At 46.6% G+C, this 24,006-nt stretch overlaps 1 protein-coding gene across 1 annotated transcript in view; it reads right to left on the bottom strand.

Moving 5' to 3' along the window:
• Positions 1–16,712, bottom strand: part of LOC310812430 (sodium bicarbonate cotransporter 3-like) — a 34,565-nt gene extending 17,853 nt beyond the window's left edge. Inside the window, exons 1-7 of the mRNA XM_083680982.1 lie at positions 16,646–16,712; positions 8,231–8,312; positions 5,843–5,986; positions 5,438–5,576; positions 4,079–4,239; positions 3,435–3,623; positions 1,884–2,270 (exon numbers count right to left, since the gene is read on the bottom strand). Coding sequence (XP_083537108.1) covers positions 1,884–2,270; positions 3,435–3,623; positions 4,079–4,239; positions 5,438–5,576; positions 5,843–5,986; positions 8,231–8,312; positions 16,646–16,681 — 1,138 coding nt within the window. The 5' untranslated portion in view covers positions 16,682–16,712. The remainder of the gene's footprint in view (positions 1–1,883; positions 2,271–3,434; positions 3,624–4,078; positions 4,240–5,437; positions 5,577–5,842; positions 5,987–8,230; positions 8,313–16,645) is intronic.
• Between the last annotated feature and the right edge of the window lie 7,294 nt (positions 16,713–24,006).

The raw sequence follows: 24,006 nt of genomic DNA, 5'->3' as shown, positions 1-24,006 counted from the left end.
ACACAAATCTATAAATACAGGGCACAGGACTGGTACCGGGAAGAACAAAAAGTCACTGCAGATGTCACTATGAGAGTACATGCCGATGCCAAATAGATGCCAAACTCCCTACCCCCCCCCCCCCCCCCCCCCCACCCACCCCCCCACCCACCTCCCTACTCTGCTTATATTTAGCATGCTGTTTGCACATGAAGACCTCTTACACTATACTTTTTATGGGGAAAAAGTCTCGGAGACATCTGTGTGTTTACACTTAGAGAATTGAGGAGGAGGAGGAGGGGGAGGAGACATGCCAAACGATGCGACTGGAAAAAGACAAGACGTACAATGGTGTTGTAAGTCTCCGCTGGTTGTATATTCACAACGGGACAGTTGCAGGTCTGCTGGAAAGAGATGCCATCGCATGGTATGAAACCGTGTTGCTATAATAGCTACTCTTCTCTTACTTTGTAAACAATACAGATGTGCTTCGTCTTTTATCTTGTGTGCAGCAACATTGAACACTTCCTAGCAACCCTTTGTTGTATGGCAAGAAAGCTGTTGTTTTTCACTGGATTCTGGAAGTTGTCTGATTGTCGCTCTGACTGGACACAATACAACAGGCGTTCCCCATAGGGGTGAGAACACGTCTAGTCCAGGGAAGATAGGCCATGTAAGAGACCGGTTGGCATGGTGGCCATTTGATATCATGGCATCAAAAGTAATGGGACAATTAGCTTGATAGATGTTGTTTCTGGTTAGTCACATAATTTGTGCAGGCAAAAGAGAGCTGGCAATGTCTAGTATCGATTCTAGGCTTTGTGTTTGCCTTTGGAGTCTGGTATCGGTGTCAACATGAGGACCAAAGACACTGAAAGTCAAGGAAGTCATTACGAGGCTGAAATATGAGGAAAAAAATCAATAGGAAACAGAGCCAAAAACCTTAGACTGGACCTGTTGTCTTCTAAGTGTTTTCAATGAAAGTCACTTTTGTGGTACTTTTTCAGTATCTGTCAACTGTGAGCATGAAATCAATGAAGTAAAATTGTACGCCTGTTTTTCACCGAGTGACTCAAACAGGCCTTAAATAAGGGTGGGACAATGTTCAGTCCGGTCGACATTGTACAGTACAAGAGTTACACGGCTTCCTCTTAGGACTGAGCGGAGAAGAAGGGGCTGGAATGAAACAAGGGGGGTGTCACAGAACGTTGACATGGTAACACAGTATGGTACAACACATTTGGATAGAGAGCCATGCGCACACACACAGTACAGGGCAGAGGGGGGTGGAGGGGTTGACAGAGTATGGTGGAGGCTAGAGAAAAGGGGGGATGGGTGAGGATGGACAGAGAAAGGAGTGTCAACCATACAGTCTAGGGATGGATGGGGTGAGATGCGAGGGAGGGGAAGAGAGAGAGAATAGACGAGAGACAGACAAGAGGGTGGAAGAATGGTAGAGAGGCGTATGGTAGACAACACAGCGTGAGGTGGAGGAGATGCTGTGGGAGATCTTGAAATTGATGGGATGGTAGGAGGGAGGGAGGAAGGGAGGGGATGGGAGGAGGGAAGGGAGGGAGAGATGTCACTGTGGGATGGACTCACAGAAAGAGGACAGGACGGGGGGATGGAGTGAGAGGGGGGAGGGAGGTACGGAGGGAGGGAGGTAGTGTAGAGAGAGAGGTTAGGATGGATGGATGGAGGGAGGGAGGGGAGGAGGGCGCACTGAGGATGGAGTGAGGGAAAGAGTTAGGGAGGAGATGTAGAGGGGGGGGTATGGAGGAAGGGAGGTAGTGGAAAGAGAGAGGATAGGATGGATGGATGGATGGAGGGAGGGGAGGAGGGTGCAGCCAGCATGCCAGTGCTAGTGTTCTCTGTTCAAGCCGTGACTCACACTGGCAGGCTACACAGATATTTGCCTTCTGAGGGCAGCAGCTGGTGCGCTGGATGATGCTGCCACTGCTGCTTGGCGGGGTCCGCCTCCGCCTCGTCATCCTCCGTGGTGGGCGGAGCCTCGTCATCCTCGGGGGGCGACACCACCACCTCTGGGATGGCCTGGGGGCCGAGGCTGGGGCCGTGCTGAGGGGTGGGAGGGGTCTGGGAGCGCCGGGGGGAGGGCGGGGTGTTCTGGGGGGTGGTGAGGGGCGAGGGCCCGGACCCGTGGGCGGACCCAGAGGAGGAGGGGAGGAGGTGGTTGAGGAGGACGGACCCCCAGGACTCCCGCCTCTGGGACAGGCTGGAGACAGACGGTCCCGGCTTCAGGAGGGAGTGGTGGGAAGAGGAGAGGCCCTCCCCTAACAGTAGGAAGAGACAGACAATGACAAAAGAAGGGAAGGAGGGAGAGAGACAGACAGAAGAAAGGAAAAGGAGGACAAGGAGAAAAGGGGGATGGAAACAGGAGAATCATATGAGGGAACATTTAATTATCAAGGAGATGGGTTTGGGGACACAGCAGAGAGAGAGTGGGTGGTGGCAAGAACTTGGGAAGAGTGCAGTTAGAAAGAGAGAGAGAAAAAGAGGCAGATAGATAGATAGAAAGAGAGAGAGGTGCTTGCAGGGAAAGGTGAGCAAGGGAAAGGTTGTGTGCAGGAGACACACAAGGGCACGAGAGACGCTACGTGGTTGGGTGGGAAGTGTATGGGCGTGTCCACACTGGCCAATCAGCTTCTCCGCTCGTCAAAAAGCCTCCAATCACAGACACAGACTGAGGGAGAGCATTTTGTACGTATATAGAGAGAGCCTTGCAATCCATGCAGGAGAAGAGGGGTGAGCACAGTGTCAGGGCACTGTATACACAAATACAAATACACGTAGACACATATACTGAACAACAAATACATCAGCCATATTATCACATCTGTCCTGTTATGCACAGGAATACATAGTACACACTGTGTCAAAACGATGCGTCAGAATGATTATACACACAGACATCAGTCTGACCTTTCCCGCCTCACACCCAGGCAATAGGCAATGCATTCACTTCACACAATGGAACACATGAGATACCTGCGTCTCCTCTGCCACTGTGGCAACATGAGGTACAGTAATAGCCCAACCATATTGTCAAATGAACACACACACACACGCGCACGCGCACACACACACACACACACAATCACATCAAGGTCATGCTCAGTCAATAACACATACACGTATTTCTGCCCGTTATCAGCATTTCCCCCCCAAATCATTCCAACATGGAGAAGACGGAAGCCATTGTTATATTCAAGAGGCCAAGACCTGAGCCAGCCAGCTAGCCATGTTAGCCATGCTAGCGTCATCAGCACCCGGATTTCTCTTCCACGGTCAGATGCGGGGGGGTATGGGGGGGTCGGCTCAACGCAGCCCACTTTACTCCCTTCTACGCCCCTTCTGACCAGGCGTGGATCTGAACGTGAGAGGAACCCCCTTGGTTGAGGGAAAAGAAATGCGAGTGTGGCGGCGCGGGGTCTCACCGTTTCTGTCAAGCAAGAGTGGGTCAGAATGTTTCTTGCCTATGTCGGCGATGGAGCGCACCAGAGGGATGCGGTTGCTGAGCTTCCTCTCGTTCTGGTGGTGGTGTCTCTTCAACATGGCCTCCCGGACCTTCTGACGCAGGTCCTCCTCCAGCTGGCCCGACGCCACCATGCTGTCAATCAGCATGTCTGGGATACACACACACACACGGGCACGTACACATCACACACACAAGCATACACACACACACACACACACACACACACACAAGCATACATACAAGCATACACACACGAGCATACACACACACACACACACACACACACACACACACACCCACAAGCATACACACACACGGTCAGACACAGAAAGTATACACTGTCACCCCAACATACATTGACACAGTTGAATTCCATTTCAGTTATCATGCAGTCACTTCAGTTATCATAGCAAATTCTGTCATAGATCCAAAACACTAAATACTACTGTATCATTTATCTTGGTATGCTATCGTACTTGTGTTAGAGGTTCAAAACTCTTGTATAAACACATCTTATACTGTACGTGCATGCGTATACTGTACACACACACACACACACACACACACACACACACACACACACACACACACACGCGTGCGTACCTGCTATATCCTCGATACTGTTGGCTCTCATGTCCAGCATGACAGTGCCATTGAGGATGCAGCTGCGCAGCTCGAACAGGCTGTGTAAGGACAACGTGGCCACGTAGGGCTTACTCCAACGCTCCCCTCCATCCTCCACGTCCTCCTCAAACTTCAGCCACCTGGACACACACACACACACACACACACACAGGGTTAAATTCCTGTCTGTCCAAAGACTAATGTAAAGCCTCACTGTTACACAGACACATCTCTCATGCAGACTTTTCCGTCAACATCCTACAGGCAGCAGAGGCTATAATCCCACTCAGTGTTGAGAGAGAGAAAGTACAGCGCATGACTCAACAACCTTGCCTTGAACTTTTACTTTTTACGAGGTAACTCGTAACTTTATAAAACTCTGGGCTATTACCCGTGCATCCAGGCATAAAACACAGAGCTTTTTTAATTTTTTTTAAGAGCTGTAAATGGCTGTGGATTTCTGTCTGAGCCCCTGGGCGGAGGCTGACATTGTCTGGGACGAGGAGGAGGATGGTGATGATGGTGATGGAGAGGATGACTGAGATAGGCTGTCTGGAGTCACAGTGACTCACACACACACCTGCTGCAAGCTACACATCACTGTCATCTCTATGGTCCATCACTCAGGATGATGGCGCACACAAACACACAGGCAGAGACTAAGACATATGCACGTATACACACACACACACACACACACACACACACACACACACACGTATACACACAGACACAGACACACACACACAGACACACACACACACAGACTAAGACACATGCACGTATACACACAGGCACACACACACACACACACAGACTAAGACACATGCACGTATACACACAGGCACACACAGGCACACAGGCACACACACACACACACACACACACACACACAGACTAAGACACACGGACACACACAGACACACACAGACACACACACACAGACTAAGACAAATGCACATACACACACTGGCACACCCACAGACTAAGACACACAGCATTTTTATGTTCGCTGTGTTCAAGGCGACCTCAGGAGGATTTAGAGAAAGGGCACAGACAGTGATGCCTGGATATCTAGACAATGGCATAGAAATAAGTCATCCTGCCAGCTGACAACATCTCTTGCGCAGGTAAAAAATCAGGGCCCAATTAAAGACTAAAGGCCTGTCACTTCTAGCCGAAGAAAAAACTCCTGGCCCTTTACCTATCACAGTCAATGTCATGGCATTTAACCTCTGGCCTCTCTCAAACCCTGTGAGGTGGGATCCATACAAACGGAATTCACAGAATGTATACAAATTCAGATTCCCCAGCTGGCGCCTTGGCTGGATGTCTGACCTGGCAGTCTCCTTCCACTCGGTGGCGCCGCCGTGCCTGAAGGACAGTTCGTCCAGCTCTGTGAACAGGTCGTGGGGCGTGTGCTCCTGGTCGTCATCCTCCGTGCCCAGGATGAACTGAACCCGCTGGGAGGGCGTGTCTGTGTGGGGTCAAAGGGTGTTGTTACAGAGATGAGTCACACGCGTGCACGCACACGCACACGTGCGCACACACACACACGCACACACACGTATAGACAGTCTTTTACAGTGAAGTACAACATTCCACCTAACCATTCACACACATACTGTATATTGTCTGTCTGATGGTGTGTCAGTTATCATGAGAGGACATGCTTAGTAGAAGGTACATAAAGAGTATAAGGGTAAAAAGGGAGAGGAAAGGGGGAGAGGAAAGGGGGGTTACCATAAGTAGGGGACTCCCGCCCGTCCTCCCGCTCCTCCTCCTTCTCCCTCCTCTTGCGGTGGTGTTTGTGGCCTCGATGGCGGTGCCTGCGCTTGTTGTCCCGGCCCAGAGGGACATGGACCCCCACATACACCGCCCGGTGGCCTGGAGCATACCAGAGAGAGGGACACACACACACACAGCAAATGAGATTCATAGTCTTATTAGATGCTAAAGAATGATACATAAATTAAATTAAACCAACTGGAGTGGAGCATTAAAAGCTCTTGTCTCTCGACCTCAAGACACACACACACACACACACACACACACACACACACACACACAGGACTGGTCTACAGCCAGCTCAATCTGAACCAAAACAGAATTGTCTTCCAAACTAAACATTTATTCAATAAAGACACATTAGATTAGTTAGTTATCGTCATGGAATGTTTGGAGTCAAGATGGAGGACAGTTTTAACTCTGGTATTCTTTGGCTCTGACCTCTAATCAATTAAAGTCATAATAAGTGTACTATTAAATACTGACCATTCAATTAGGGGTGGGTATTGGCAAGGACCGCATGATACCATATGATACGCATCACAATGCCTCAGTCACGACACCATACTATTGCGATACAATACATATGGTGATACATTGTGATACTTTACATATACAGTACCAGTCAAAGGTTTGGACACAAACTTGCCAAGAGTGTGCAAAGCTGTCATCAAAGCAAAAGGTGGCTACTTTGAAGAATCTAAAAATATAAAACATATTCTGGTTTGTTTAACACTTTTTTGTTTACTACATAATTCCATATGTGTTCCTTCATAGTTTTGATGTCTTCAATATTAATCTACAATGTAGAAAATAATAAAAAATAAAGATAAACCATAGTTCTTGCTTGACCGGCTGACCAGAAGTGATTGGACAGTGACAGTGAATGAATGAAAGGGTCTGCTTCTGTTGGATAAAACGAGACGAATTCCACTCACAATTCCACGCACCAACAAGTGGCTTGCTTCAGTTGTGCCACTGAAAGTGAGGGAAAATGTGTGTGTTTTTTTTTTACATTTATTAATCAAATACCAATTTAAACATTGTTTTGGATGCCAGCGATTGACTAATCGATTAATCAAACCCATCCCTATGAACAACCATCATCCGCTTGGGCTGGCTGACTGCAGAGATTTAGCGAAGCTTGCCCTTGATCCTGGTAAGTAGCCAAATGCCTCCCACGGTGACATCACATCCAACGTGGTCCGCATACCCTTACGTCTCAAGTCAAAACACACATGTAGGATAGTTTACCGACCTACTAGGCAGCTGTAGTCCTATCATATCATATACCCAGCCCTAGCCCTAGCCCTAGCGAGCCTATCACTAACAGTTGGTTGGCTAGTGGAGTTCATAACAATACATTCTTGATATAATTCAGGCAACAAATGCCCCCCCCCCCCAAAAAAAATAAAAAAACATCACGATACTAGGCCTGGATTATCGATATAGTATCAGTATTATTATATTATCAGTATTGTGAAAAATAATATCAAGTTAATATGCTGTATAGGTTCTGTTGCACAACCCTACATTCAATAGTATTTAGCACCATTCTGTGTGCTTCATTCTCCAATAGCCCGACTCATCTTCACTAGGAAAAATACTGGAAAGTGTCGTCTTTATTTAGCTCAGTAGCTATTTGCTAATTCTAGACAGATAGTCACAGGTGTTAAAGGTCCTGTGGAGCTTTAACTCCAAGTCAAAGCTTGCAGTGAGAACGCTAACCCAATCATTTGGCCTGATACTCTACCTGGAAACTCTCTTATCAATATGCACAGCTAATCGCCTACTAATCTCCTGATTGGCTCATTCAAATCCTTTCAGCATGCAGAGAATGATAGTGGTTAAAGGATATATACGACCACTGTCTCTTGTGTAGCTGGTTGCATTGTTTGCAACGCAAAAATGAAAATCTGTGTTCTTATGCAGAAATGCAACATATGGACATAAAAATCATAAAATCGTACAGGATAGACCAAATGAATTACAGTGTAAATATGCCTGTGGGGGGGATGGGGGGGATGAGGCGATGGGGGGTGAGCTGCCAGGCCCCCCCAGAGAAACAACACCATCAACACCTGTTCTTTCTATTCACAGCACCTCCCTGCATGTGGACAGTAAGGCCACAATGACACAACAGGCATCTGGAGGGACACAACCACACACACACACACACGCACAAAGGCGTAGGACACACACACACACAAACACACATTAACAAAAAGAATCCACACATTCAACATACAGTAAGACGTCACATTCACAAACAAACAACACATGCAGGGACACAAAGTAAGTGACAAAGACGTCAGGTCGAGTAGGGAGGGAGGCCAGACTCACTCTCCAGCTCCTCCTTCTCATAGTTGGTGTGAGTGGTAGAGCTGGTCTTCCCCAGGTCCACTAAGGCCTCCTCATCCAGACCCTGAGGGACAGAACACAGAGAGAGACACACACAACTGGAGATTACACAACAAGTTAATCAAATCAAGCATTGTGATTGGCCGAGAAGCATTCCGGGCCGTTCTGGTATCCATGACAACCACACGGCAACCTCATCACTTTCACTTGCAAAAAGACACGCCATAAACGCTCTTCAGGAAATTGTCTCTTTTTTTTCTCTTTTTTTTTTTCAACGTGTTTTTCAATAATGCAATAATTGATTGGCTGCACCTTCCTTGCCTATAACCGCATCACAGCCGTTCAGAGATCCACGATATAGCACGCCCTCGGGTATGTTATTGCTTAAGTGTTACAAACCTTAGGTCTAGGCACTACAAAACTGTCCACACACACCCCATAGCCCCATAGCGGGCCCCCAAGAAGCGGATGGAGAGGAGAGAGGGAGGGGCAGAGACAGAGAGATAAAACTGTGTGGTATTACAACCAGGTCTAGGCACTACAAAACCACACACCCCAAAGCCCCAGAGAGGAAGTGATGCTCAGTAGTCGTGTGCTGTCAGGTGTACGTCCTGCCTGAAGGATATAAAAAAAGAGAGGGCATCATTAACAGAAGTGTCTCGCAGCCTGAGTGGCTATGAGTAGAAATAGGGGGAGGCTAGGTTCAAAGAGAGAGGTGATGGATTATTACTGGGTGCCAATTCTCCAGCGTTCTCCTCAAGTGTTTTCACAGTGCTCTCCCTCTGCACGGATCTAAAAGGAGTGGAAACTCCACCACTTCTATGCTTTGAAATGTATGTCGGTGAAGTGCACAAGTGCACACTTCTGGTAAAGGGTGGACCACAGGGGACGCAGCATCCGTATCCTCCCTCCCAGGGGAGGCTGGTGGAGGTAGAAATCGGAGGACGGGCTCATTGCAATGCATGGAAAGGAATGAAGAATGGTATCAAACACATGAGCCTCCACTGCTCCATCCTTATGTGGCATACCCACATACAAGCACCTTTGACATAACACGGGCCTGAAGAAGAGAGAGAGAGAGAGAGAGAGAGACATGCTGCTAGACATATGCCACCAGTAATACTTGGTAGTGGTCCAACGTCACACTGAAGCTTGACACACTATGAAGCAGTTCCCTGGACCTACAAAAGCCTCTCCTAGATTAAAAGCATCTTCAACGCAGTTTCCCTCGAACATGCAATTACCTCCTAGACTTTGTTTAGTCTTTGTCTGGGACACTGAAAGAAAGTCATTCAAGAAAGTGAATTGTCAGTGTCAATGTCTCGATGAATAGAAACAGGGAGTGAATGACTGTCAAACAAATACAGAGGTGGTTTGAGATGCAAGAAGATATGGCTTATCTCAGAGATTAGCTGTCTTTACTTCTCATGCGTGTTCCCCTCACCAAGTCAATTTCCTGTATGTGCAAATATACTTGGCCAAATAAAAGAATTCTGATTCTGATTCTGATTAACAACCTGCACTATTAAAAAAAAAAGAAAAAAGAAAAAGGTAATCCTTCCTTCTTCTAGCATTGTGACTGCCAAGGGCCTTCATCAGCGGTAAACTTCCATTCAAATGGCACAGGCTATTTAGAGTATAAATAAATAAGGTTGACCTCAATGAAATGTAATAGCCTAACATCATAGGGCCGATTCATCACAGGCATAAGAGGAGCCTTCAGAAAACATCTCTGTCCTTCAAATTAGGTCAAGACACACTTTAAAATATATATTTATTATATAAATATATATATTTATCACTTTAAAAAAAAAAAATATTCATATTTTTATATCACATGCCCCAGCTGTGACATGAATAAAACATACAGGCTAACACAAACTCCCAGAGTCCAATTAAAAAACCATGCTTGTTATCAGCCCTAGACGATCTGCCTCTGAATAGTGTCAGACTAAGGACACAAAATAGTGTAAACACACACACACACACACACACACACACACACACTCTAATTACCCCTTGATATGTGACCAGAATCTAAAACTAACAGGAGGGGAGGGCCACTCTGCTCCTTCCCAAAGCCTCCTAGCCCTCATTAATAATGGCTGCTTCCCAATTAAACTCTATCCTATTCTCTGAAGTGTTCCAACGGCCACAGTGAACTGTTCCATTGACCACCCACCCATAGAGGACAGACAGACAGACAGACAGACAGACAGAGAGACAGTGAGACAGGCAGAGAGACCGTGAGACAGAGAGGGCTCCAGTCCAGCCCAGCCCCCCCTCAGTGGCTATTCTATTTCAGCCCTACGTGAGGTATTGTGACGGGCCAGCAGGCTATTTTTGACCTGCATCAATAACGGATGCATAAATACCACAGGGTGACACACACAGGCTCTGCCTGATCTGGCCTGCTCTTAATGAGTAGTGTGTGTGGGCTGGGTTCAGTTGGTGACAGTGACTCAAAGAGGGAAACTGCAATTCACTTTCCCATTAATTATGGTCCAGGCGGGTTGCAAACGCCCCCAGGGCAACATTCCAACCCCCCTGCACCAGAACTGTCGGTGTTAACTGGAGACGCACCGGTCCGATACTGGGCATCGGTATCGGCGCGATATTGGCCTAAAATGCTCAATGAGAAACGGGAAATGCTATTTACCGATCGGATGCCGTGATGCAAATGGTCGTAAAAACTGTCGCCAAACACGCGCGTCGTCAACCGACTGCCGCGCGGCTGAGATGATGGATGGCGAGTGCGGTGGCAACCATAACAACCACTTGTGCGGTGGCAACCATAACAACCACGTGTGCGGTCTGGAATTACTTCACGCTTGAGACAAGACACCAGTAAAACTATTTGTTAGCAGTAGCATTTCAGGAATTGGTACTCAGTATCGGCCGATACTCAAAGTTCAAAGGTCATTACTAGGAATAGGTACAGACAATGAAAAAGAGCCATCGGTGCATCCCTAGTGAAAACCAATAAAGAAAATCAGCACCAAGTAGGGGCAACACTGCTGCTTGGGCTCTGCTGATAGCTTAGCCACTCTCTCTAGGCTAATGTTTAAAAATTGGCTATTTTTTTTAAAGTGCTGTCCCCATACAGAGTTCAGTTAGTTAGGCCGATGGGTCTTAAACACCCCCCAGAGCAGCAGTTCAGGCAAGCAGACAGTAAACAGACAGGCCACTTCATCACTTTTTAATACAATAAGCCTCGGCCTATATTGTACTTGTTAAGTGATGAATGATACAGGAAAACCTGTTACACGCTGTGGGGTGTGTGTGTGTGTGTGTGTTTGTGTGTGTGTGTGTGTGTGCGTGTGTGTGAAATGCAACGTTCTCAATTGGACTAGGGGGCAAAATATCCCACCAACCACAGAGAAGCAGCAGAGAGGGCCGGTATAACAGCTGAGGATGTTGAACACACAGTGGAAGGACAGGAACATGATATCCACACAGCACATCTCTCTGACATCAGGCTCTAATTTACTCTGACCCCTCCACTGAACCACTCAGCCCCCCCCTGCTACTCACATTCAATTCTGATGGGGAACACATATGCTCTCTCTCCCTCGCCCTCTGTATGACGATATGAATGCTTATTTCTTTCCCATCTAAGGTTTTATTCACTCTTTTAATTCACACACATGCACGCGCACACACAGACACAGACACACACACACACACACGCAGACTTCCCCAAAAAGCAGAGGATCAACGGTGAAGGACAGGAGAGCTGTCTTGGAGTGACACAAATGAGAGCAGCAGTTATGAGAGCTGTGTGTGTGTGTGTGTGTGTGTGTGTGTGTGTCCCTCACCTTGGCTATGTGACACTGTCGACATATTAAATTAAACTAGGCTCACAACAAATTAAAGTGTGAATAAAAACCTTAGATGGAAAATAAATAAGCTTGAAATATCATTCAAATCATCATCCAACAGCAATGACTCCCTGTGCTCGACTCCACAATAATAACACTGAATGAGATTTTTGCCCACACCCACATTAGCATAATTCTCTTGTTTCAAATGCCACCTTGGGAGAAGGATGCTGCCTGCTGACATCTCTGAGCTGGTGGATTTACATGATAATGAGCTTCCCTGCCCCAGACGGTGTCTTGATGGGGAATGGTAATCAGAGAGAGAGAAAGGAGCCAGGAAATGGATCGCTCTCTGGATTGAAGTGGGATTTGAATCGCAGCAGGCTGAGGGGGGTGAGGAGCTCATGCAGCTAGGCCGGCTAGCGGCGAACATGTTCATTGTGACGGGGGGGGGGGGGGGGGGGGGGGCGAAGGGTCAGGCGAAATCTCAGGGTCAGGGTTAATTTCATGTCGATATTGGCAATTTGGCAATTTCAGAATTTCATGTATTGATTGGCTGTATAATCGTCAAAAAACAATATTATTTTACATTGTCGAAAATACATTTCAGTTCCTCTCCTAAACTAAAGGAATGTAAATGGCAATTGACCCCAACCCTGCTGGAATCATTCAATACCTTGACCATCAGGCATCACATGACTAGAACGTTTCCACCTAGGCCTAAGTAGTGCTTAAGACTACTAAGACACTAAGTTTCATGACTGCTGTATTCCTAAGCCTCTTAAGAATACTGTCCGCCACAAATCTCTGTTAGCATGTTGCTGTGCACGTGTTCCTGACTGCTTACGCGCGTGTCGTGTGCATGCATATGTGTTCTATGTGATTAATACTTAAGGCCTGTGCACGTGTTATGGCTGGCATGTGTGTGTGAACAATTTCAACACGCATGATGCAACCTGCCACAGTCAAAGTGTGTGGTCTAAAACAAGCCCCCAGGACTAGGTTGGTAATGCCTACAGAGCACAGCTATGGTTGGGATGTAGGAGGGCTGGCCAGGGTGTGTGTGTGTGTGTGTGTGTGTGTGTGTGTGTCGATGGGTGCTAGAGGGGCTTAGTCCGAGCTCAGCTCAGCAGGGACACTACACCACCAGTAACAAGTGAGGAGGGGGTGGGGGGAGCTGGTGACAGGAAGGTCAGGTCTCTGGAACAGAGCCCTTTGAATCCAGGAATCCAGAGAAAAGGCCCAGAGAGGCATGCGCACTGCTCTCCCCCTGGCCTGTCATGTACGTCTGGCATGAGCACAGCCTGCCACTACCACACGAGGGAGCACAAATAACCAAGAGGACGTGTCCTCCTGCCCTGTCCTGGAAGATGGAGGGGTGAGTGAGTGTGTGTGTGTGTGTGTGTATGTGTATGTGTATGTGCGTGCAGGCGGTCTATTCTGGATCCTCTCATCAGCCAGGGGGCCCGAGTGTCACCTGAAGTGCGAGAGCAGAGGAATGGCAGGTATGCTTGGAGTCTGATTTGGGGCCGTTCCCAACCCTGCTTGTTCCCCCCGGGGCTAGAGGCAGCAGAGGGAGTGGCCAAGTACCCATGGGAGGGTGGGAAAGGCTGGGAAAGGGAAAGGCCCCTATTCAAATAAACAAAGCATCAAAGTTATTTCATCCTCCTCCCATATGGTCTCCGTTCCCTAACAGCCCCGTCCCCCGTCCCCCCACCCCCCACCCCTCTCACAGGTGTCTGCTGCCTGAAACCCTGGCACCATTCCAGCCAGGTCACACACAGTAATACACACAGTGAAAAAAAATGACTCATTTCCAGCACCGTCGGGGACTCATATCAATGCCTATTTGGTTAACAAATCAACTGCCAACTGCCCAGGCGTACAAAAAAAAAAAGGTTAGCCCATATCCGCTGACTCCCAATAGACTGATTTGCAGCCTGTAATGTTGGCCTACTAGAGTCTGCTTTACCCAAGATGAGAGTAATGGGATTTGGACCGGGAGTGGCCTCCTTCGTTCTAAAAACAGAACCACTTTAACACGACTAACTGTCAACACTAACTGTGTCTGGCTGGCCGGCCATCAGCGGTGTCTGTTTCTGTGTGCGCTCATCCCAGAGAAGGCAGCAGTGAATAAATAATTCACACAGACAGCTCTATGATGTGTTTCTGTATGCAGCGAGGGACACAATGCAGGAAGAAGGATGGAATTCAAAGCAGAAAAAAAAAAAAAACTGTACCAGGTGTGTGTGTGTGTGTGTGTGTGTCGGTGTATGTGGGTCTGTGTGTATCAGTGTGTGTGGGTCTGTGTGTATCGGTGTGTGTGGGTCTGTGTGTATCAGTGTGTGTGGGTCTGTGTGTATGGGTGTGTTTATCGGTGTGTGTGTGTGTCTGTGTGTGTGTATATCGGTGTGTGTGTCTGTGTGTATCAGTGTGTGGGTCTGTGTGTATTGGTGTGTGTGGGTCTGTGTGTATCAGTGTGTGGGTCTGTGTGTATCGGTGTGTGGGTCTGTGTGTATCGGTGTATGGGTGTGTGTGTGTATGGGTGTGTGTGTGTGTCTGTGTGTATCGGTGTGTGTGTGTCTGTGTGTATCAGTGTGTGTGTGTGTGTCTGTGTTTATCGGTGTGTGTGTGTCTGTGTGTATCAGTGTGTGGGTCTGTGTGTATTGGTGTGTGTGTGTCTGTGTGTATCAGTGTGTGGGTCTGTGTGTATGGGTCTGTGTGTACCGGTGTGTGTGGGTCTGTGTGTACCGTTGTGTGTGTCTGTGTGTATCGGTGTGTGTGGGTCTGTGTGTATCAGTGTGTGGGTCTGTGTGTGTCTGTGTGTATCAGTGTGTGTGGGTTTGTGTGTATCGGTGTGTGTGGGTTTGTGTGTATTGGTGTGTGTGGGTCTGTGTGTATCAGTGTGTGTGGGTCTGTGTGTATCGGTTTGTGTGGGTCTGTGTGTATCGGTGTGTGTGGGTCTGTGTGTATCAGTGTGTGTGGGTCTGTGTGTATCAGTGTGTGTGGGTCTGTGTGCATCAGTGTGTGTGGGTCTGTGTGTATCAGTGTGTGTGGGTCTGTGTGTATCGGTGTGTGTGGGTCTGTGTGTATCGGTGTGTGTGGGTCTGTGTGTATCGGTGTGTGGGTCTGTGTGTATCGGTGTGTGTGGGTCTGTGTGTATCGGTGTGTGGGTCTGTGTGTATCGGTGTGTGTGGGTCTGTGTGTATCGGTGTGTGGGTCTGTGTGTATCGGTGTGTGTGGGTCTGTGTGTATCGGTGTGTGTGGGTCTGTGTGTATCGGTGTGTGTGGGTCTGCCCATTAGCGGAGGAGTGATTTCAGTGCCAGCCACCCAGGCCAACCAGGTCAGGACCCCTCTATTCCAGGCTGTTGTGACTGGGCCCGGGTCCAGAGTATAGGGTGATGGTAGTGTGTGAGAAATCTCATAGCTCCAGAATCACTGTCTGGCCCACCGGCTTTACTGCCCTCTCACCATGTCAACCAAGAGACACCCAAGACACCGACAGGAGCAGTAAATTAAGTGCCACCTCCAAGCATGGACAAAAACACACACTAATTAAACACGTCCCTCACGCACAAACGCTTTCCTCTGCTTGTAATGTGCACCTAGCCCCCACACAGAGATGCAAATATAAACCAAACCATGTCCGTCTCTACAAACACTTTCCTATCCTTGTATGAGCACCTGATCACACTTGTCAACATTTCCAAGACCTGCCTTGGGATCATCCCATCATCTTCCTAGATCATCCCTTATCGGGGCGCTGCTCACGTGGCGACTGGGTGGGCTTGGAGTCTTTGCCAGTACAATTGCTCCCCTGACAATAAATAAAGTTTAATTTAATTTAATTTAATTTAATTACTGTGACTTCCCTTCAGCATATTACATGTTGCCCAGCTCCAGATCAGTACTACATGTGATTTAGCCATGTGCTTTAGCTAACTGCACCATAGACAAGACTAGAACACGTACAGGTCTGGAGCTGATCAAACACTCATCCATCCTACAAGGCATACAGTACATTCTTTGTTTTGATTGTTCTGTTGCCCCAATTTTTTCTCTCTGCTCTCACGCTCCTCTCCTCTCCTCTCTGCCTCTCTCGCTCTCATCTCTTCCCTCTCTCCTCTCCTTGTCCCACTGTTCCAAGCAAGCAGCCATATCTGTTCCAGACTGTCTGTCTTCTCTCATTCCTTCTCCTTTGAGCTATTAGAGAGAGCAGGGTCCGGAGGATCATTTCCTTTTCAAGGAGGCATATTGTGACAATTCGTTGGCAAATTGTCACCCCCTCAACTAATCTCTCTCTCATTCTCCCTCTCCCTCTCTCTCTCCCTCCCTCTCTCTTCACCCCCTTTTAGCAGTACCACCCCACTTGTTATTGTAACCACTGAGCACTATTCTATGGTACAGCAAGACATCAAAGAAAAAAGGAGAAGACGCATGCACGCACGCACGCACGCACCCCCCCCCCCCCCACACACACACACAGACACACGCTCAGAACCTCACACACGCACATTCACACACACACACACACACACACACACACACACAGACAAGAAATAATATCGGACCTACCGTAAGCACATGCTCCCCTTCATTGTTCCCTTCCATCAGGGCTAAAACATCAGCAGCAGCAGTCGAGCCAGCTGTGGCTTTAGCCTGCTCCGTGTCTGTCTTATCTCCCCTGTGTGTGTGTGTGTGTGTGTGTGTGACTGAGCTCTGCCTGAGACAACACTGGAGCGCTGGGACGCCTCTCCCTGCTCCTGCTCGTCTGTGTGTTTATACGGAGAGAGAGAGAGAGAGAGAGAGAGAGAGAGAGCGCTGCCTTAAAACAGACTTGCTCTGCTCGCCTCGGCTCCGTCAGCCCGCTCCTCTCTCGCCAGCCAATCCCCTGCCACCATGAATATTTCATTAGCCCAGCCAAGAATGGCACACACACACACACACACACACACACACACACACACACACACACACACACACACAGAGGACACACATACTAACCTATAGAAGCATTCAGGTCACACATCCACCCCCCTGCATCAAGTCTCTATGTCTCTTTTGATTCCGCTACAGTCACAATGATCTGAATCAACAGTTTCAAGGTCAAATCCTGTCTTCCAGCAGGCTTCCTGTCTTTCAGCACCTTTCAATTTAACATGAGATTCACTCTTGAGTCATGCACTCTGAATACCCTTTACTTATTTCCACAAGGGCGTAAAGACTAATCCAACAGGACATGGTGTAATAATATGGTTGTATCACGGTAATAAACAGAGAAAAGAGACCAACTGAATCTACTGTCCTACTGAGGACACTTTGGAGCACTGACGGTAGTAACACTAACTACCTGTAGTCTTCCACGATTGCCATCTTCCTTCTAATCTCAAACCCAGAAACAACTCTCTAATGACTCGGATAGGGCAAAGTCACACATCATTACCTCATATAGACCCATTCAGTGGAAACTCAGGAGAAGGGTGACACCTAATGGCTGACTGTGTCTGACATGAACGCTGAGCAAGCCTGCCGACAGCCCTGTCCACAGTTTAGAGGCTGAGATGAGCAGGTTTAGCACTGGAAGGCTACCAGTCCATCAGGGGAAGCTGGTGGAGGTAGAAATCGGAGGACGGGCTCATTGTGATACATGGGATGGGATGAGGAACAGTATCAAACACGTGTGGACAGGACGTCCGACTTCTACCTCCACCCCCTGCAGTACATGTATTTATAGCCTAGTTTCACTTTAGAGGATTAGACCATTTTAAGTGGTCTCTGGTCTGGCCTATTGTCTGCTCGTCAAATTAACAAAACAGTATTTCCTAAGCAGGGTATTCGGGCAGAAGCATTTTTTATATATATAATGACAAATTAAATAATGAACTTGAATACTAAATAGCTTTTCATCACAGAACGAATTCTCAATGTGCTTGTGATGTAACAATAGGCTAAAAACAACAGCTAAGCAGGAACGAAGACACCAAAGGTATTTTGGCAAAGTGCAGACTCACGACAGATTCACCGATCCACTGAAGAGTATTTATCTGCAGGATAACCAGATTAGAGGAGGGGAGAACTGGAGCTGGGAGCTGAAGGATGAGATCTGGAGCCGGCAGGTGGATGCTCCAGAGCTATCATTAGCTGGATGAACCCTTTCAACGTGCAATCAACACGCACGACACCATGCTGTCCCTGTCTGTGGTGCTACCGTGCCGGCTGGATGCTCCAGAGTGATGATTAGCTCACAGAAATCTTTTGAAGTGTAATCAACACTCACAATACTTTGCTGTTTCTGGTGCTGCTGTGCTGGGAGTAAAAGCCCAGTAGATCAACTCTTTAGAAAGAAATACCCCTACACACACGCTTTACCGTTGCGGCTTTTTGTCAATGCTTCGGTCTGTGAACTTTACAGGGATTACAGGGTAGGCTACCCAGTTAAACCAGTTCCTATTCAACTGGATGCCTTTATAAAAGAGCATTGGTAGAGTACTCCGTTTTGTATATGTAATCTGAACCTAAATAGCCTAAACAGCAATTAAGTAAGCAGTGATCCAGATGCAAACAAAGATTACAGTTACAGAGTACCTAACCAAAGCTGTTGCCAGGACTTAGAAGCACAGATGCCTGTATGCTGCCAAACCTAAATCTGTTATAGGTGCAGTCTAATTGAGACCCAAACAGACAGAGAGACTATTGTACAATATGACCTCCTTGACATAGAGCAGAACACAGACTCAGACTTCCTCCTCCCCTGAATTCAAGACCAGAGAGTCAAGTGTCCACTCTATGAACATTCAACCAGAAAACCAGTGCTGGGCCAAAACTATGCTATACAGTAGATGAAGGCTACATATACTATAGATGAAGGCTAAATACACTCACTTAACACTTTATTAGGAACACTATACTAATACTGGGTAGGGCAAGGCTTAGGCAAGAGTAAAGCACAGTTCAGCAGCGTCACAGCACCATAAGGCCTCCTGATTCACTACTGTACATTAGGGTTTATGAAGTTTTCCTTTAATTGGTTAAGCTACTTATCCTGGCCTACGTTGACATAGTCCAATGGACCAGGTTGACACAGCAGTACCGTAGCAGTCCTTTGGTCCATTTCACCTGTACTCCCTGTACTGTCCTCACCACTGCTCTAAATCTGTACTTGAACAAACTGAACTCCAAAGCTTCAGCACAGTAATCTAAATACCCCATCAAAACCTCATGAATGAAATATAATGAGAACATTTTTCTGCAGCTCAACAATAAAGAAATTTAATTTAATTGAGGTTAAACCACGCATAAACAAGCCAGGCACAGAATTCTTATTATTAAATAAGTAGCCTATTTAGTCTCACATTCTTGGAAGTGAGCCTACTTAGGAAAAAGAGCACTTAAAAGCTTATAGTCTCACTGAAGACTACAGAGAGGGCGTTTACCTGCTGACTTACACTGGACTGTATGGAATATATTGTAAGTACTCTCTCTGGACTATATGGAATCCTAACCTTAGAATGCAGGATAAATAGCTCTACCAGTCTGTTTCTGAAAGGAAATTCTAATGCATAAATTCCTGGTGTTCAATTTCTTGTTAGTGTGTTACTGTATTTTGAGTGTCCCGACAAACCTGAATATCCCCGAATGGGGGTTTGTCTACAACATCCTATACCTCCAAATATAAACTAGGTAGACTGTATATCCGCTTGTTTTTCAATCAGGTGGACCTACTACTATTGTATGTACTAGTATTATACATGTCTCTATTACAGTATATTACCATACTGTGAAGCTGAGTGAATATGTTTTTAAGTGTCTGTTACGTCCCCACATTTGTGTGCGTGTGGTGTCGTTTGTCTGTTTGTTTTTCCCTCTGTCTCTCTCCCAGGTATTGGTTCATCCAGGTAAGCGGTACAACATCCTTAGGCCAGCACAAAGACGTAGTATCTGGGGGGGGGGTTCGTAACAGTGTCCAAAAAGCAGTGATACCAATCATTTCAGGCACTTTGTTTGGTGTTGTATGGTGTACGCTACAACACCGTATTTACATGTGTGGAATACAGTAGCAGCCAGACTCTCCATTGTGAAGGCTCATTCGGTCCAATACTGTTGGGGTCAAGATGTATGCTACATAGAATCCTAAATGCTACATAGAATCCATGCTAAGACAGTCAGAACTGGTACTATAAGAAGTTAGAACAAAGTTTGTTTGTCGTACCGCCAGCCAAGGGACTGGCAGTTCTTCCATCAGGGGCAGTTAAGATTTACCACAAAGGAAGACATGGGCCTATCTTCTTCACAATGACACAGCGCTGTCTTCACTTCACAGAGCTTAAAATAGAGTCGGGCACAACGCCTGAACTGGCTGAACCAAGAGCCTATTTCAGATCTTAGCAGGGGTAGCCTGTTCTGGCACCAGTTCTACTGCCACCTGTGGTAAAATTCCATGACAGAGCCGATACTAGGGACAGAGCAGGGGTAGGTCCATTTTAATCATGTTTGAATGGAGGATATGTCAGTGCAAGCAGGAATTAAGGATAATGCTAATAATTTGGCCTAGGCTACATATTCTGCCTTCCACTGGAGGTTTGTATCCCCCCTTTGAGGGGGAGGAGAGGTGGAGCTGTGCCGTGGTCGAGGTCCTGTTTGAACATGTCCACTAAATACACGAGATCAAGGCACCTAGGCTATCATTAGCTGGGGAAAGTACAGCAAGTTCACTGAGTACTGAGTAGACCGATGTTCTCTGAGCCTGGGTACCAGTGTGTATGAAAGTTATGTTGTTTTTTTCTCAGGGACTATGATCAATGTTTTGAAACCAGAGTAGTAGGCCTGTCATTTGGAGTTTGTTAGCACAAGATTACATGGCCTTATGACAGGGCACAACTAAAACATAGAGGCCTAGATCATAAACAGGATCAACTGAATAAATAAATAGTATTTTTACAACACTCTTAGGCTTGCAGTTGTCTGCTGGTCCAGTCAGGAGTTTACGGGGCTCTCTGTGAAGCACATTTAGGAGGGATTGCGTGCACAGGGGGAAGTCAGCAGGGCTCTTACTGCTGGGTTAAATATGGGAGACCAGCTACAGTAGCGCAGGCTATAACGTGACATTCCTGGTATGCCATTTTAAACATTCCTGGTACTTAATTTTCCATCTGTGCTTACGAAGAGGAGAGTTTGTGAGTAAGAAATTAAATGCAATCATACAACCGGAAGACATACATATGTCTACATATATGGTCCTCTGTGGCTCAGTTGGTAGAGCATGGCGCTACCAACGATTAGGTTGTGGGTTTGATTCCCGCTGGGACCATATATAATGAAATGTATGCACTCACTGCAATGTAAGTCGCTTTGGATAAAAGCGTCAGCTAAATGGCATATATTATTACTATATTACAACAAACCTACCATCTTAAACCTGAATCTTAAACTGACCCAAATGTGGCCACAGTCAGACTAAGGCCAGAATGGAACACATGGATGGAGGCATAGAATGGAGTCAGGTTTCAAACTCCAAGGCCATTCTGTAGACTAGCCAATTAATTCTCCCACTGACAGCAGAACAATCACGAATTCTTCAAAAGCCGCAGAGGAAGCACTCCTACAGGGACTGGACTTCATTAAACCATGTTTGTCCCACTTAAGTGAGTTATTTGTCTGAGGTCTCCCTCCTAAAGACCTCTTCACCCCCACTACAAGTTTCTCTCCTGTTAACAAATAATAATAATAAATGATAATAATAATAATAATAAAAATCCTTCTTCTAGCATTGTGACTGCCTATGGCCCCTGGTCTGAGCATTGATTACTTTATCTTATGACTGATGGATAGATGATTCACTTACTTAAACAAATGTATTTGTTGTAAGTCGCTTTGGATAAAGGCGTCTGCTCAATGCCATAAATGTAAATGTAGGTCTCCAGTGTTACAGTGAAGGAGGGTATTCACTCCCAGACTGGATAAGACGTCAGCGGCTCCCTCTCACAGGGCAGCCAGGGGTCAAGTTACCCCGGTTCCCCCCACCCACCCACCCACCCACCCACACACACTCTCTCTCTCTTCTCTCCCTCTCTCTCCAAGAATGTAAGAAGGGCACATGAAAAGCTTTAACCCCCCTGCCTGTGGACAAGACCAGCCTACCAGCCTACCCGATGAGGCTAGGCTATTTTTGCCTTGTTAAACTGTTCTTGTGTAAGCTAGGCTAGGCTTTAAGGCCATGTTCAATTGTTCTTATGTTAGCTAGGCTTTTTGGCCATTCTTGTTCCTCTCCATCACTCCCTCCATTAGACTCATTGTACCCAAGAAACAGGAAGTAGTGCTACAGTACAGGACATTATTTTCACACGTAATTTCAATGTGCAGTGAGAAACCAACCACTGGAACAGTCAGTTAACAGCGAGAGACACTCACATATTTTTTTTTTTTTACCGTCTACTCCTGAGTAGTGTAGTCCTAAGTCTGACTTTCACGAATAACGATATCGAGGAGGAGATAAGAGTTTATAGTTATTTATTTTATTTATTTATTTGTAGATTCTGTCATCCTCACGAGCGGTCACATTCAAGCATGGGACCACACAGGGTGAGCAGAGAAGTGGCACGAGACGTTTTTTATATTAGCTAGGCTCGCTAGCTAGCGTCACTCAAAAGCCGAAGCCCAGAGCTACAACAATAAGAAAGTAAATGTAAAACAGTTGCTGTAAAACGGTGCTGTTGTTGTTCGAAAATGTTTCTTCAACGTGTGCTTTACAATAACAATAACAATAGCTAGTTGCACAGTCGAACTGGTGCCACATGTATCGGTGGCGGAATCTCTAGTATCAGTCAGGATCACCCAGCATCTTTCTCCATCTCCGCTTAACAAGAGAGGTCGCCAACCTGTACATTTGGGAAACTTCCTCTAATATAGAACCAAAAAAACAAGCTTGACAATACTTATGTCGAATTGACTTACTGTGCTCAAAAGCGGTCTCTCTTGCTCACTAGTTCCTTCCATTTCACCTGCCGGCTCTTTCTCTTGTCAGTCTGTAGCTTCACCGGTGACAGTAAACTGAAAGAACTTTGTGTGGTTTGCCATGGTACGATACAGGGACACCTCCAGGCGTTTTACACCACTTGCGTGTTAGTTGCCGGCGTTTACAACCAATCAGATCAACGAAATGTAGGATGGGCGGTGCAAATCTGTCCCCAAGCGCGCTTTGTGACAAAGCGACAAACGTGGTCGTGGACAAACCGTTAAAAAGGGAGATACGGTCAGAAGGCTCAAGTAGAAATTCAGGCATACATTTGACACAATTCTACCTTGAAAGTGGCAGGTAGGTAGGTAGATCAGAGAGAAGTAGAAGTAGAGCTTAGAAGAACGGTGTTTTATACTTGGTTCATTATACAGTACAGCGTCTGTGCGTCATCCATGTAAATAACGCCCATTACAGTCAGTGGTAGTCATAGCTTTCAAAAGAAGACAATAGAGTTAACATTTCCATTATGATTAACATCTAGAGTATATGCAACTAAACTTGATGACCTCTTATTATAGTATCCATTATACTCCATTATATTATTACATTTCATCACTCTTATATTTTATTTAACCTCTATATATCACCAGGGGGAAACACACTTAGACCTATTACAGAACAACCAAGGGCGTATGAGCGAGTTTGACATTTTGCTAGGGGGGTTCGAGGGGTCATTTTTAGTACCATTCACTTCTACTTCTAGAATATGAATCAACTCAGTTTCAACCATGACCTGTGTCATACAAAGTGTTGATGGCTTTTTACTGTGCATGGTCAAACAGCTCAAAGTGCCCTTTTTGGAGTGCAAGTTATGGGGCTTGTCTGGTGATGCTCTGCCAGGCCTGTACTGCAGCCATCTTCAGTTGTTGTTTGTTTGTAGGTCTTTTTTGCTTAAAATCTTCTCTTCAGGAAATGGAATACA

This window comes from Argentina silus (genome assembly GCF_951799395.1).
Source record: "Argentina silus genome assembly, chromosome: 11".
NCBI classification, from domain to species: Eukaryota; Metazoa; Chordata; class Actinopteri; order Argentiniformes; family Argentinidae; genus Argentina; species Argentina silus.
Note: the sequence above shows the minus strand (reverse complement) of the source record. Positions and strands in the feature narration are given on the sequence as shown.